Source organism: Carcharhinus amblyrhynchos, unplaced genomic scaffold (assembly GCF_965287045.1).
Source record: "Carcharhinus amblyrhynchos unplaced genomic scaffold, sCarAmb.v2.hapA scaffold_482, whole genome shotgun sequence".
Taxonomy (NCBI): domain Eukaryota; kingdom Metazoa; phylum Chordata; class Chondrichthyes; order Carcharhiniformes; family Carcharhinidae; genus Carcharhinus; species Carcharhinus amblyrhynchos.
In genome coordinates this window covers 92,691-107,709 of record NW_027650222.1, presented here as the reverse complement: position 1 = coordinate 107,709, position 15,019 = coordinate 92,691, and the positions used below count along the sequence as shown (strand labels likewise).

Here is a 15,019-nt window from a genome sequence, read left to right as displayed (position 1 = left end):
TCCACAGATTTATAACCCTTTGGGAGAACTAATTTCTCCTCAACTCTGTTTTAAATTTGCTTCCTCTTATCCTAAGGCTGTGACCTCCCATCCTGGAACGTTCCACAAGAGGAAGCATCCGCTCCACCTCTACTTTATCCAGACCTTTTATCATCATCTTGTGTATCTCAATTTGATCCCCATTCATTCTCCTAAATTCCAGAGACTGTCGGCCTAAACTGTTCGATCTCTCTTCCTGCGACAAACCCCTCATCTCTGGAATCAATCTCGCGAACCTCCTCTGAACTGCCTCCAATGCCACTACATCTTTCCTCAAGTAAAAATGTGCACAATACTCCAGGTGTGGCCTCACCAATGTGCAGTGTAGGCGGCCTAGCGGTTAGCACAGCTGCCTCCCAGCGCCAGGGACCTGCGTTCGATTCCCGGCTTGGGTCACTGTCTGTGTGGAGTCTGCACGTTCTCCCCGTGTCTGCGTGGGTTTCCTTCGGGTGCTCCGGTTTCCTCCCATATTCAGAAAGACGAGCTGGTTAGGGTGCATTGACCCGAACAGGCACTGGAATGTGGGACTAGGGGAATTTCACAGTAACTTCACTGCAGTGTTAATGTAAACCTTACTACTGACTAATAGAAAAACTTTAAACAATACTTCCTTACCTTTATATTCTGTTACTTTAGCTATAAATGCCAACATTCCCTTCACTTTCTTTATTATCTGCTTCCCTGTGTGCTAGTTTTCTGTGACTCATGAACAAGGACACCCAGATCCCTCTGCACCCTGAAGTCTCTCCCCATTTGGATAATAAGTCACCTTCCCATTTTTCGGACCCAAATCCATGACCTCACACTTATCCACATTAAACTCCATCTGCCACATTTTGGCCCCCAAGACTCTTTTCCCCCCACCTCCCCCCCCCCCTTCCCCACCTCCCCCCCTCACTCCCCTCTCCATAGTAGCCCACCTACTAACCTTCCCACCAAAATAAAACAGAGTCTGTCTCAGCAACAGACACAAAATCTTCCCCGCCAGGAAAACCCCCCCAAAAAAAACTTCAACACACACACACACACTACCTTGACATCCACCCCAGCCTCCAGAACCATGGAAACCTCCAACCTAACAGCCCCCTCCCTCCCCCTAACATGCACCACCTCAGCAACTGCCTCCCCCGACCCCTAAAATATGGCAGAACCACTTTGTCTTCTTTGGTTCCGGCCCCCCACACACACCTTTTTCTTCCACTACATCAGGGTGCCCCCCACGCCACCTGCGCCCCCCCAATTCATCACCCTGCACAAGAAAAAACTAACACAAATAATAATATACAAGAGAAAAGCCCAGGAGACAAGGAGACATCAAGCCACAAGGCTCTACACCCTAGCTATGACTGCAACACTACATTCTACACTCTCTCATTTCCTTCTCTGTGAATGGTATGCTGTGTCTGTAGAGCGCTCAAGAAACGACACTTTCCACTGTCTAATAATACATGTGGCAATAATAAATCAAATCAAATCAAAAGATAATGGCTAAGCATCAAAGCGGCAACAAGGGTTGGATGTGAAAGGGGAGTGACACAGCACAGAGGGAAGGGGACATCCCTCTCTCTATCCAAACCCAAAAACCAAGCTATATCCGTGTGGAAGGTTCTTATTTCCTCACGGATACTTACTGTCCCGTCCGTTACTGTCTCAGTAACTATCATTACTGTCACTGCATCCAGGGAAGGGGCATGAAGCGGAACTGGTATTTCACCTGGGATCTATGCCTGAATTTACTCAGTAACCAAACAGGCCTGAAGAAACAAAAACTAAAAGGGATACAAGGACGGTTCTCAAACACTACACCTGGAGATAACTGGGCCAATAGTGTGAATCGTTCTTAGTTCTGGCAATTTTTTTTTCGCAAGTTGTTACATTTAGGCATCTTCAGACACACCCAGGCCAGTTCAAGCACATTCCCTCTACATTGTCCCACATCAAACACCATCAGGAGAGATACAGCAGGGGTTAGATACAGAGTAAAGTTCCGTCTACACTGTCCCACATCAAACACTCCCAGGACAGGTACACAATGGGGTTAGATACCAAGTAAAGTTTCCTCATTCTTGTTCCCAATAAATACCCCAAGACAGACACAGCACTAGGTTAGACAGAGTAAAGCTCCCTCTACACTGCTCCCCCATCAAACACTCCCAGGACAGGTACAGCACGGGGTTAGATACAGAGTAAAGCTCCCTCTACACTGTCCCCATCAAACACTCCCAGGACAGGTACAGCACAGGGTTAGATACAGAGTAAAGCTCCCTCTACACTGTCCCCATCAAACACTCCCAGGACAGGTACAGCGCAGGACTAGATACAGAGTAAAGCTCCCTCTACACTGTCCCCATCAAACACTCCCAGGACAGGTACAGCACGGGGTTAGATACAGAGTAAAGCTCCCTCTACACTGTCCCCCATCAAACACTCCCAGGACAGACACAGCGCAGGACTAGATACAGAGTAAAGCTCCCTCTACACTGTCCCCATCAAACACTCCCAGGACAGGTACAGCACGGGGTTAGATACAGAGTAAAGCTCCCTCTACACTGTCCCCCATCAAACACTCCCAGGACAGGTACAGCACGGGGTTAGATACAGAGTAAAGCTCCCTCTACACTGCAGAGACAGTGCAGAGCCAGTGTGAGAAGCTAACCTCCATCTGTACAGTCACAGGAAGCCACGCTCCCTGGTTCCAGACTAGAGATGGTAAACCGTGAAGCAAGAAGTAAACACTGCTTTGCTCATTTCTCAAGGTAACCTCACATCATGTCTTCAATATATTGTTACTACAATTCAGCAGAACTCGGGCCACTCACACACCCACAGCTGCTGCCTGGCACAAACCCAGACAGAGAAACAGCGACGTCACCCATTCACTCCCATGCCCTCACCTGGCAGCACTGAGGGCAGGACAAAGAGACTCGCACCTTCTACAGCCAAGCCAGTGCTGTATCCATCTCGCCAACTCCGACCATTCAGGGTGAGCGCTTGTGCCACTGGCTGCCATCTCCCTCATTACCCACCCCCCCCCCCACCCCCCGCACACCCACCCCTTGCCCACTCAAAGCCACAGGAAGCAGGGCCAGCCTCAGCAGGGCAACCCTGTACCTTACCGCTCCGCCAGACCTTCCTTCCCACTCTCTGCCATCTAAAGTGACGGCTTTGTAACCAGCCTCCCAGAGCTCCTGGGGATGCCATGTGTACCCTGTGCCATTTCAGTGCCCTTCCTGAAGGAGGGGTCTGCCCGCACGGGGGGGGGCAGTTCTGGGAAGGGTCACTTGGCTGACTGCAAGGAAGGAAGGAGTTGGCAAAGAGGAAAATGGTTGCGCGAGTTGGGCTGACGCTCGCTGGAATTTAGAACAATCAGAGCTGATCTTGGGGGCAGCATGGTGGTTAGCACGGCTGCCCCTCAGCGCCAGGGACCCGGGTTCAATTCTTAGCTTGGACACTAAGGGACAATTTAGCATGGCCAATCCACCTAACCAGCGCATCTTTGGACACTAAGGGACAATTTAGCATGGCCAATCCACCTAACCAGCGCATCTTTGGACACTAAGGGGCAATTTAGCATGGCCAATCCACCTAACCAGCACATCTTTGGACACTAAGGGACAATTTAGCATGGCCAATCCACCTAACCCGCACATCTTTGGACACTGAGGGACAATTTTGCATGGCTAGTTAACCTAACTCGCACATATTGGGACTGTGAAGAAACCGGAGCACCTGGAGGAAACCCACGCAGACACGGGGAGAATGTGCAGTCTCTGCACAGACAGTGGCCTGAAGCAGGGGATCGAACCCGGGTCCCTGACGCTGTGAGGCAGCAGTGCTAACCACCGTGCCAACCCTTTATCGATTTGTGGCACCCGGCAGCAAGCTGCTTCATATTTGGGGCACGGGTGAGAGATCAGCCCCGTGCCCCAACGGAACGACCCTTCCCTTTGCCAACTCAACACGAAGCTTTCAGAGGAAGACGCACTTGGCGGTGACAAAAACTCACCTTTCGCCCCCCGAAGCACAAATCCAAATCCTTCACTGTCCTTTTTCTGCAGCAGCACAGTTTTCTCTTTAATGATGTAGTCACTGGAAGGGGAGAGAAAAAAAAAGCAAGCATTAACGCTCTTCCAGTAAGTAATCTATCATCACCTTCCTCCATCTGCTTCTCCCTGGTTCCCTAATCCCACACCATCCTGCCTCGGTTCCTGATAGCAGGCTCGCAAACTGAGAGCTGGTCTTTATCTCCGACCCTGCCTGCTTACGGCTAATTTGTTTCCTTTTTGAATCTTGGAAAATCTCAGCTGAATATACACAGAATTTGATTCTGCAAAGAGGCCACTGCATTCCACATACACACACACACACACAGACACACACACACACAGACACACAGACACACACAGACACAGACACACACACACACACAGACACACACACAGACACACACACACACACACACACACACACACAGACACACACACACACACACACAGACACACACAGACACAGACACACACACACACACAGACACACACACACAGACACACACACACACACACAGACAGACACACACACACAGACAGACACAGACACACACACACACACAGACAGACACACACACACACACACACACAGACACACACACACACACACACACACACACACAGACACACAGACACACACACACAGACACAGACAGACACACACACACACAGACACACACACACACACACACACAGACACACACACACACACACACACACACACACAGACACACACACACACACACACACAATCTCGCCATGACAAATTTGAATGCATATTACAGGGTCAACGCAGGGTTCTAGGGAACATGGAGGAACAGAGAGACCTTGGGGTTCATATCCACAGATCTCTGGGAGTTTGCCACTCAGGTGGATAGAGCCGTGAAGAAGGTTTATAGTGTGTTAGCGTTTATTAACAGGGGGTTTGAGTTTAAGAGCCATGGGGTTATGCTGCATCTGTACAGGCCCTTGGTGAGACCACATTTGGAATATTGTGCGCAGTTCTGGTCACCTTAAGAAGGATGTGGAAGCATTGGAGGGAGCGCAGAGGAGATTTATCAGGATGCTGCCTGGTTTGGAGGGTAGGTCTTATGAGGAAAGGTTGAGGGAGCTGGGGCTTTTCTCTTTAGAGCGGAGGAGGATGAGAGGCGACTTAATAGAGGTTTATAAGATGATGAGGGGGATAGATCGAGTGGACATGCAGAGATTATTTCCTCGGGTGGGTGTAGCTGTTACTAGGGGGCATAACTATAAGGTTCATGATATAGGAGGGATGTCCGAGGTAGATTCTTTACTCAGAGAGTGGTTGGGGTGTGGAATACACTGCCTGCTGTGATAGTGGAGTCGGACACTTTAGGAACTTTCAAGCGGTTATTGGATAGGCACATGGAGCACACCAGAATGATAGGGAGTGGGATAGCTTGATCTTGGGTTCGGACTTAGCTTGGCACAACATCGAGGTCCAAAGGGCCTGTACCGTGCTGGACTGTTTCTATGTCACTTATCAACTTATTAACATTCTTCACTCCTAGGCCTCACACTGAGAAGATCTCACCATGCGGATGCACAACACCTAACCTGTTACCGGAGCCACTTTATTTGCACCTCCTACAGCACCATGGAGACCAAATCCACGACCTCTACCTTCCAGAAGGATAACCGCAGCAGACACATGGGAAGAACCACCACCTGCAAATTCCCTCACTGAGTCACTCACCACCCTGACTTGGAAATGTCGGCCGTTCCTACACTGGGTCAAAACCCTGGCACTCCCTCCCTTTCGTGGTAACTTCATTGCAGTGTTAGTGTAAGCTGACTTGTGATAGTCATAAATAAACTTAAACTAATGGCACGGTGGGTGTACCTGCACTACATGGGGGCAACATGGTGACACAGTGGTTGGCACTGCTGCCCTGTGGCACCAGGGAACCCTGTTCAATTCCAGTCTCAGGTGATTGTCACGTTCTCCCCGTGTCTGCGAGTGTTTCCTCCGGGCGCTCTGGTTTCTTTCCTTAGTCTGAAAACTGCGCTGGTTACATGGATTGGCCATGCTATATTACCCCTTAATGTCCAAAGATGCTAAGTTAGGTGAATTGGCCATGCTAAACTGCCCCTAAGTGTCCAAAGATGCTAAGTTAGGTGGATTGGCCATGCTAAACTGCCCTTTAGTGTCCAAAGATGCTAAGTTAGGTGGATTGGCCATGCTAAACTGCCCTTTAGTGTCCAAAGATGTGTAGGTTAGGTGGATTGGCCATGCTAAATTGCCCTTTAGTGTCCAAAGATGCTAAGTTAGGTGGATTGGCCATGCTAAACTGCCCTTTAGTGTCCAAAGATGCTAAGTTAGGTGGATTGGCCATGCTAAATTGCCCCTTAGTGTCCAAAGATGTGTAGGTTAGGTGGATTGGCCATGCTAAATTGCCCCTTAGTGTCCAAAGATGTGTAGGTTAGGTGGATTGGCCATGCTAAATTGCCCCTTTAATGTCCAAAGATGCACAAATTAGGTGGATTGGCCATGCTAAATTGTCCCTTAGTTTGATTTGATTTCATTGATTATTGTCACATGTACTGGGGTGCAGTGGAAGGTACTGTTTCTTGTATGCCATACTGATGAAACACACCGTTCAGAGACTGCATAGGGGAGAAGGAAAGAAGAGAGTGCTGGATGTGGTGTTACAGTCACAGCTTGGGCGTAGAGACAGATCAATGCCCAAGATGATTAGAGGAATTGGCAGTGTAAGTATGTGGGATAGGGCCTGGGTAGGATGCTCTGTCGGAGAGTCAGTGCAGATTTGATGGGTCGAATAGCCATCTACTGCCCTGTAGGGTATCTTATGATTCTATGGAATGGCGGCGTTCCATTTCAACTTGCAGGTGGATCTTGCTCTGTCTTGCAAACCCGGGATTTTCCAACCCTTCCTATGGGCGGGACAGTCCGGTCTCGCAAAAGCTGACGCCCCTCCCTCCCCACTCCCCTCCCTTCCAAGTGGCAGGCTGCCCATTAGAGCGGCCAGCAAGCAACGCAAGTGGCTGTCAACACCGGCGGGACTGGAAGATCCCACCAGCAGCCAATGGTTAGCCATCCCTGCCACCAGCAAAGCAGGGGCTTGAACATTGGGATGACTCCGGAATTCTCCGGTCATGCTGGACTAAAATCCGGAAATTCCCTCCTGACTGTCAATGGGGTTTCATATTCTCCGCACTCGCCCGCTAAAATTCCAGCAGCGGGCGGGGTGGGAGAGTTCCAGCCTCTGTCTTCCAGTGAGAACAATGATAGTGTGAAACATAGCAAACGTTTTTACTATTTCCCGAATATCCATTACATTTATATATAAACCAATAGTAAAAACCTTTTAGCCAGACAATTTTCCCAATCCCTTCTCCCACATTATAAATCGCTAAGTCTACATTGACGATGGATAATGCCAATATAAACTTGTCCTGTAGCGGTTCAGTATTAGTATTACAATTATAGCGTGACAAAGAACAAAGAAAATTATAGCACAGGAACAGGCCCTTCGGCCCTCCAAGCCTGTGCCAATTATGATGCCTGCCTTAACTAAAACCGTACGCACTCACAGAGTCCATATCCTTCCGTCCCCATCCTATTCATGAATTTGTCTTGTTAAGTGCCACTATTGTACCTCCTCCCATCACCTCCGCATTCCAGACACTCACCACCCTCTGTGTAAAAAACTTGCCTTGCACATCTCCTTTAAAAACTTATCCCCACACACCTTAAACCTAATACTTGACTTTCCTACCCTAGGAAAGAGCATCTGACTATCCATTCTGTCCATGCCATGGGCGGCACGGTAGCACAGTGGTTAGCACTGCTGCTTCACAGCTCCAGGGTCCTGGGTTCGATTCCTGGCTCGGGTCACTGTCTGTGTGGAGTTTGCACATTCTCCTCGTGTCTGCGTGGGTTTCCTCTGGGTGCTCCGGTTTCCTCCCACAGTCCAAAGGCATGCGGGTTAGGTTGATTGGCCATGCTAAGAAATTGCCCCTTAGTGTCCAGGGTAGCAGAGGTTAGAGGGTTTAGTGGGGATAATATGTAGGGATATGGGGGTAGGGCCTGGGTGGGATTGTGGTCAGTGCAGACTCGATGGGCCGAAGGGCCTCTTTCTGCACTGTAGGGTTCTATGATTCACTCATAATCTTGTAAACATCTATCAGGTCACCCCCTCAACCTCCGCTGTTCCAGTGAGAACCAACCTCTCCTCATAGCTAATACCCTCCATACCAGGTAACATCCTGGTAAACCTCTTCCGTACCCTCTCCAAAGCCTCCACACCCTTCTGGTAGTGTAGTGACCTCAACTGTACACAATATTCCAAATTAAGGCTCTCTACCAGCTGAACTAAACCCCCTTCCGGGGACCATATCCCTCTATTCCCATCCTATTCCTGTAACGACCCAGTGGAATTATCGCTAGACCGTTAATCCAAAATCTCAGCTAATGTTCGAGGGACCCAGGTTCAGATCCCGCCACAGCAGCCAGTGAAATTTGAATTCAAAAATAGAAAACATCTGGAATTAAGAATCTGATGACCATGAAGCCATTGTCGATTGTCAGAAAAACCCATCTGGTTCAGTAGTGTCCTTTAGGGGAGGAAATCTGTACTCCTTGCCCAGTCTGGCCTACAGGTAGGCACAGTAAGAAGTCTCACAAAACCAGGTTAAAGTCCAACTTTCAGAGCGCTGCTCTTTCATCAGTTAAGTGGGAGAACTCCCAATTATCTGATGAAGGAGCAGCGCTCCGAAAGCGAGCGGATTTTGCTACCAAATAAACCTGTTGAACTTTAACCTGGTGTTGTGAGACTGTGTTTACCCCAGTCCAACCACACCACATCATGACTACACGCAGACTCCAGAGCCACAGTAATGGGGTTGACTCTCAAACGCCCCTCTGATCAAGAGCAACTAGGAATGGGCAATAAATGCTGGCTGGCCAGCGACACCCATGTCCCACGATTGAATAAACGAAAATTGTCCAGACACCCTTTAAAAGTCCCCACCACGTTCTGCTTCCACTCCTTCCCCCAGCAGTGAGTTCCAGGCCCCCACCACCCTCTGTGTAAAAAAACTTGCTCCTTTAAACCTTGCCCCCCGCACCTTAAACCTGTGTCCCCTAGTAATTGACTCTTCCACCCTGGGAAAAAGCTTCGGACTATCCACTCTGTCCCTCATAACCTTGTAGGCTTCTATCAGGTCGCCCCTCAACCTCCATCGTCCCAGTGAGAACAAACCAAGTTTCTCCGACCTCTCCTCATAGCTAATGCCCTCCATACTAGGCAACAACCTGGTAAATATTTTCTGTACCTTCTCCAAAGCTTCCACATCCTTTTGGTGGCGTGGCAACGAGAACTGAACACGATATTCCAAATGAGGCCTAACTAAGGTTCTATAAAGCCAACTAATGACAGTTTTTGGAAAATCTTCATTATTGTCTGCCGTGAAGACAGGACCAATGTAATTCAGAAGACAAATGGAATGTTATTGCGAAGGGGGTGGAATATGATCCTAACCAACTTAATCTCTCCTCATGTGACAGTCCTGACATCCCAGGAATCAGCCTGGCAAACCTTCGCTGCACTCCCTCTATAGCGAGGGCATCCTTCCTCAGGTAAGGACATCAAAACTACACACAACACTCCAGACGTGGCCTCGCCAACACCCTGTACAAATGCAGTAAAAGTTCCACTGTATACCCGGAAAGAACAACAGTTAAGTTGGGCAATTGAGAATACTGGTCCAGACTGGTGAATGGCAAAGGGGCTGAATGGCCTAGTCATCCTCCTGTTTCCTGTCTGGCAGATAAGTCACATCATCTGAGTGAGAGACTAAGTCGGTTAGGATTATATTCACTGGAGTTTAGAAGAGTGAGAGGGGGATCTGATAGAAGCTTATAAAATTCTAACGGAGTTAGACAGGGGAAATTCAGAAAGAATGTTCCCAATGGTGGGAGAATCCAGAACGAGGGGGTCATAGTTTGAGGATAAGGGGTAAACCTTTTAGGACTGAGGTCAAGAGAAATTTCTTCACCCAGAGGGTGGTGAATGTGTGGAATTCATTGCCACAGAAAGTAGTTGAGACACAGTGATTCATTGCAGTGTTAATGTAAGCCTACTTGTGATACTAATAAATAAACTAAACTAAAACATTGTGTGATTTCAAGAAGGAGTTATGATGTGGAGATTAAAGGTTTATTTATTAGTCACAAGTCGGTTTACATTAACAATACAATGAAGTTACTACGAAAATCCTCCAATCGCCACACTCTGGCGCCTGTTCGGGGACACTGAGGGAGAATTTAGCACGGCCTATGCACCGTAACCAGCACGCCTTTTGGTTTGTGGGAGGAAGCCGGAGCACCTGGAGGAAACCCACGCAGACACGGGGAGAATGTGCAAACTCTGCACAAACAGCGACCCAAGCCATGAATCAAACCAAGGTCCCTGGCGCTGTGAGGCAGCGGTGCTAACCACTCTGCCACTGTGCTGTCTGTTGGATGCTGGTGTTGGACTGGGGTGGGCACAGTAAGAAGCCTCACAACACCAGGTTAAAGTCCAACAAGTCTATTTGGTAGCCTGGCAGTGATGTTTACTACCAAATAAACCTGTTGGACTTTAACCTGGTGTTGTGAGACTTCTTACTGTAAAAAGTTGCTCCTTAGGTTCCCATTAAATCTTTCCCCTCTTAACTTAAACCTACACCCTCTAGTCCTCCACTCCCCAACTCTGGTTGAGTTCTCGCATTTGGAAGCAGTTGAGAGTGGATTTATTTGGCCGAGGGCACTCTTCCACCTTCTTCCATTGGGAAAAAGATACAAAAGCCTGAGGACATGTACCAACCGACTCAAGAACAGCTTCTTCCCTGCTGCCGTCAGACTTTTGAATGGGCCTACCTCACATTAAGTCGATCCTTCTCTACACCCTCATTACTACATTCTGCACTCTCTTGTTTCCTTCTGTATAAACAGTATGCTTTGTCTGTATAGCGTACAAGAAATAATACTTTTCACTGTATGCTAATACATGTGACAATAATAAATCAAATCAAATCAAAGAACAGCTTCTTCCCTATTGCCATCAGACTTTTGAATGGACCTACCTTGCAATTAAGTTGATCTTTCTCTACACCCTAGCTATGACTGTAACACTACATTCTGCACTCTCTCCTTTCCTTCTCCATGAACGGCATGCTTTGTCTGTACAGCATGCAAGGAACAATGCATTTCACTGTTTGCTAATACATATGACAACAATAAACCAACTCAGAAGAAGGGGTTGGCTTTATGAGGAGAGTTTGAGTAGGTTGGGTCAGTGTGGACTTCAGAAGAATGCGGGGTAACCTTATTGAGTGTCTGAAAGGTAGAGAATGATGTGTCCCCTCATTGGAGGTTGGTGGGGCAGGGGGAGGTGGCAGAGTCCAGGACTCGAGGGGTGTGATTTACAGATGAGGGGTCTCCCATTAAGGCTGGAGCGGGGAGGAATTTCTTCCCTTGGAGGGTTGTTAATTTTTGGAATTCTCTTCCTCTGGGAGCACTGGAGGTTGAGCCATTGAGCAGATTCTGGCTGAGTTTAGGCAGATATAAAGTTTAATTTATTGGTCACAAGTAAGGCTTACGTTAACACCACAATGAAGTTATTGTGAAATTTCCCCTAGTCGCCACAATCCAGTGCCTGTTCGTGCACCCTAACCAGCACTCCCTCCACCACTGATGCACAGTGGCAGCCGTGTGAACCATCTACAAGACGCACTGCAAGAACTCACCAAGACTAAAAGCAAAATACTGCGGGTGCTGGAATCTGAAACCAAAACAGAAAAGTGCTGGAAAATCTCAGCAGGTCTGACAGCGTCTGTGGGGAGAGAATAGAGCCAATGTTTCGAGTCTGGATGAGCCTTCATCAGAGCTCTGACAAAGGGTCTTCTAGCTTTGAAATGTCGGCTCTATTCTCTCCTCGAGGACGCTGTCAGGCCTGCGGAGATTCCCTAAGCAACACTTACCAAACCCGCAACCTCTACCATCTAGAAGGACAAGGGCAGCAGATACCTGGGAACACCACCCTCCACAAGTATCCCACCCCAGGGTCAAGACAGTGAATGGGATGGCATGGTGGCACAGTGGTTAGCACTGCTGCTTCACAGCGCCAGGGACCAGGCTTCAATTCCTGGCTCGGGTCACTGTCTGTTCGGAGTTTGCACGTTCTCCCCATGTCTGCATGGGTTTTGTCCGGGTGCCCTGGTTTCTCCCACAGTCCAAAAGACATGCTGGTTCGGTGGATTGGCTGTGCTAAATTGCCCCTAATGTCAGATAGATTAGCAGGGTAAATATGTGGGGTTACGGAGATGGGGCTTGGGTGGGATTGTTGTCAGTGCAGGCTCAATGGGCCGAATGGCCTCATTTTGTATTGCAGGGGTTCTATGATTCCATGAACTGCATAGGATGGGTGGAGCTGGGTGGTGTGGGGGTCGTCAGCCGGGATTTATTGTGCTAGCAGAGCAAGATTTGAACCTTTGACCTCCTGACTTCAACCTTTGACCTCCTGACTTCAACCTTTGACCCCCTGAGGGCCACTGTTGGCGCCACGGCTGACACCTCAGAGCACGTTCCACAGCCACACACCGGCAGGGGGATGTTAATGTTTATCATCAGCGCACGGCAAAGGAACGAGGGGCATGGAGGCTGTGGGGGGAGGGAGGGGGGGCTGCGAGATGTCTTGGGGGGGGGGGGTGGGAATGACAGCGCATAGCACCACACTGACTGACTGATTCAAATTGGGAGCTGGCACTGATCTGGGCGCGATCCCACCAGCCATTCACGCCACGCTGCCATTCCAAGCGAGGGCAGAGAAACCTGGCGCTTAGCCAAGTCTCCAAAAAGAATGATATCAAGGCATATTTAAGGGCGGCACGGTGGCACAGCGGTTAGCACTGCTGCCTCACAGCGCCAGGGACCCGGGTTCAATTCTGGCCTCAGGTGACTGTCTCTGTGGGGTTTGCATGTTCTCCCCATGTCTGCGCGGGATTCCTCTGGGTATTCCAATTTCCTCACACAGTCCAAAGATGTGCCGGCTGGGTGGTTTGGCCATGTTAAATTGCCTCTTAGTGTCCAAAGATATGTAGGTTAGGTGGATTGGCCATGTTAAATTGCCCCTTAGTGTCCAAAGATATGTAGGTTAGGTGGATTGGCCATGCGAAATTGCCCCTTAGTGTCAGGGAGATTAGCAGGGTAAATACATGGGGTTATGGGGAAATTGCTTGGGTGGAACTGTGGTCAGCACAGGATCGATGGGCTGAATGGCCTCCTTCTGCACTGTAGGGATTCGATGATTCTACCTACACAGGAAGACATGAGGAACTCAGACAGTTTAAAGAGTGTCATGAAAGGGGAGATATCGAGGGTTTGGTGGGGGGGAATTCCAGAGCTTGCAATCCCCCACCTCCCCCCCACCAACTACCCTGCCAACCTCACCCCCTCCCCACTGTCCCCAGGGAGCTGAAGGTACGGCCAACAATGCTGATATGTTTCAAATCAGGTACTGGGAGACCAGAAAAGACCAGAATTGATGGAGCACAAAGATTTCAAAGGCTTGTGGAGATTCCAGAGATAGAATTGGAATGAGGGATTTGAAAGCAAAGATTGGGAAATTTGTCAAGGATCCTTCCAAACCCAGTTCCAATTTAGAAGGACAAAGACAGTGGACGCACGGGAATACCAATACATGCAAAATCCCTTCCAAAGAAACAAAGAACAAAGACAATTACAGCACAGGAACAGGCCCTTCGGCCCCCCAAGCCTGCACTGACCATGCTGCCTGTCTAAACTAAAACCATACGCTCTTACAGAGTCCGTACCCTTCCGTTCCCATCCTATTCATGTATTCATCGAGTTACCCTTAGATGCCGCTATCGTATCTGCTCCCACCACCTCCCTGGGCAGCGCCTTCCAGATATTCGCCACCCTCTGTGTAAAAACCTGCCTCGCACTATCTCCTCTAAACTCTTCCCCACACACCTTACACCTATGTCCCCTAGTACTTGACTCTCCTACCCTAGGAAAGAGCATCTGGCTATCCACTCTGTCCGTGCCCCTCATAACCTTATAAACATCTATCCTGTCATCCCTCAAACTCCGTCGTTCCGGTGAGAACAAACCAAGTTTATCCAACTTCTCCCCATAGCTAATACCCTCCAGACCAGGCAACATCCTGGTAAATCTCTTCTGTACCCTCTCCAAAGCATCCCCATCCTTCTAATAGTGCAACGACCAGAACTGTACACAATATTCTGAATGAGGCCTAACTAAGGTTCTGTACAGCTGCAGCATGACCTGCCAACTTTTATACTCAATGCCCTGACCAATGAAGGCAAGCATGCCATATGCCTTCTTGACTACCTTATCCATCTGTGTTGCCACTTTCAGTGATCGGTGGCCACGTGCACCCAGATCTCTCTGCCTATCAATACTCCTAAGGGTTCTGCCGTTTACTGTATAATTCCTGCATGCGTCGGACCTTCCAAAATGCATCACCTCACACTTGTCCGGATTAAACTCCATCTGCCATTTCTCTGCCCAACTCTCCAGCCGGTTTATATCTTGCTGTATCCTTTGACAATCCTCTTCACTATCCGCAACTCCACCAATTTTTATTTTGTCTGTGATCTTACTAATCAGACCAGCTACATTTTCCTCCAAATCAAAGTACGAACAACAAAGATCCCAGAATTGATCCCTGCCAGTCATGATGTAGAGATGCCGGCATTGGACTGGGGTAAACACAGTAAGAAGTCTCACAAAACCAGGTTAAAGACCAACAGGTTTATTTGGTAGCAAAAGCCACTAGCTTTCGGAGCGCTGCCCCTTCATTAGGTGAGTGGGATTTCTATTCACAAATAGGTTCAAAAACTGCTAGTCACAGCCTTCCATTCAG

At 48.8% G+C, this 15,019-nt stretch overlaps 1 protein-coding gene across 1 annotated transcript in view; it reads right to left on the bottom strand.

The window, feature by feature from the left end:
- The window catches only part of LOC145339467 (SH3 and multiple ankyrin repeat domains protein 1-like), a gene marked incomplete at both ends in the record, with an annotated part of 115,279 nt that overhangs the window by 12,740 nt on the left and 87,520 nt on the right, over positions 1-15,019 (bottom strand). The window contains 2 exons of the mRNA XM_080183937.1: positions 4,046-4,128; positions 4,232-4,258. Of these exons, the coding sequence (XP_080040063.1) occupies positions 4,046-4,128; positions 4,232-4,258 (110 nt within the window). The remainder of the gene's footprint in view (positions 1-4,045; positions 4,129-4,231; positions 4,259-15,019) is intronic.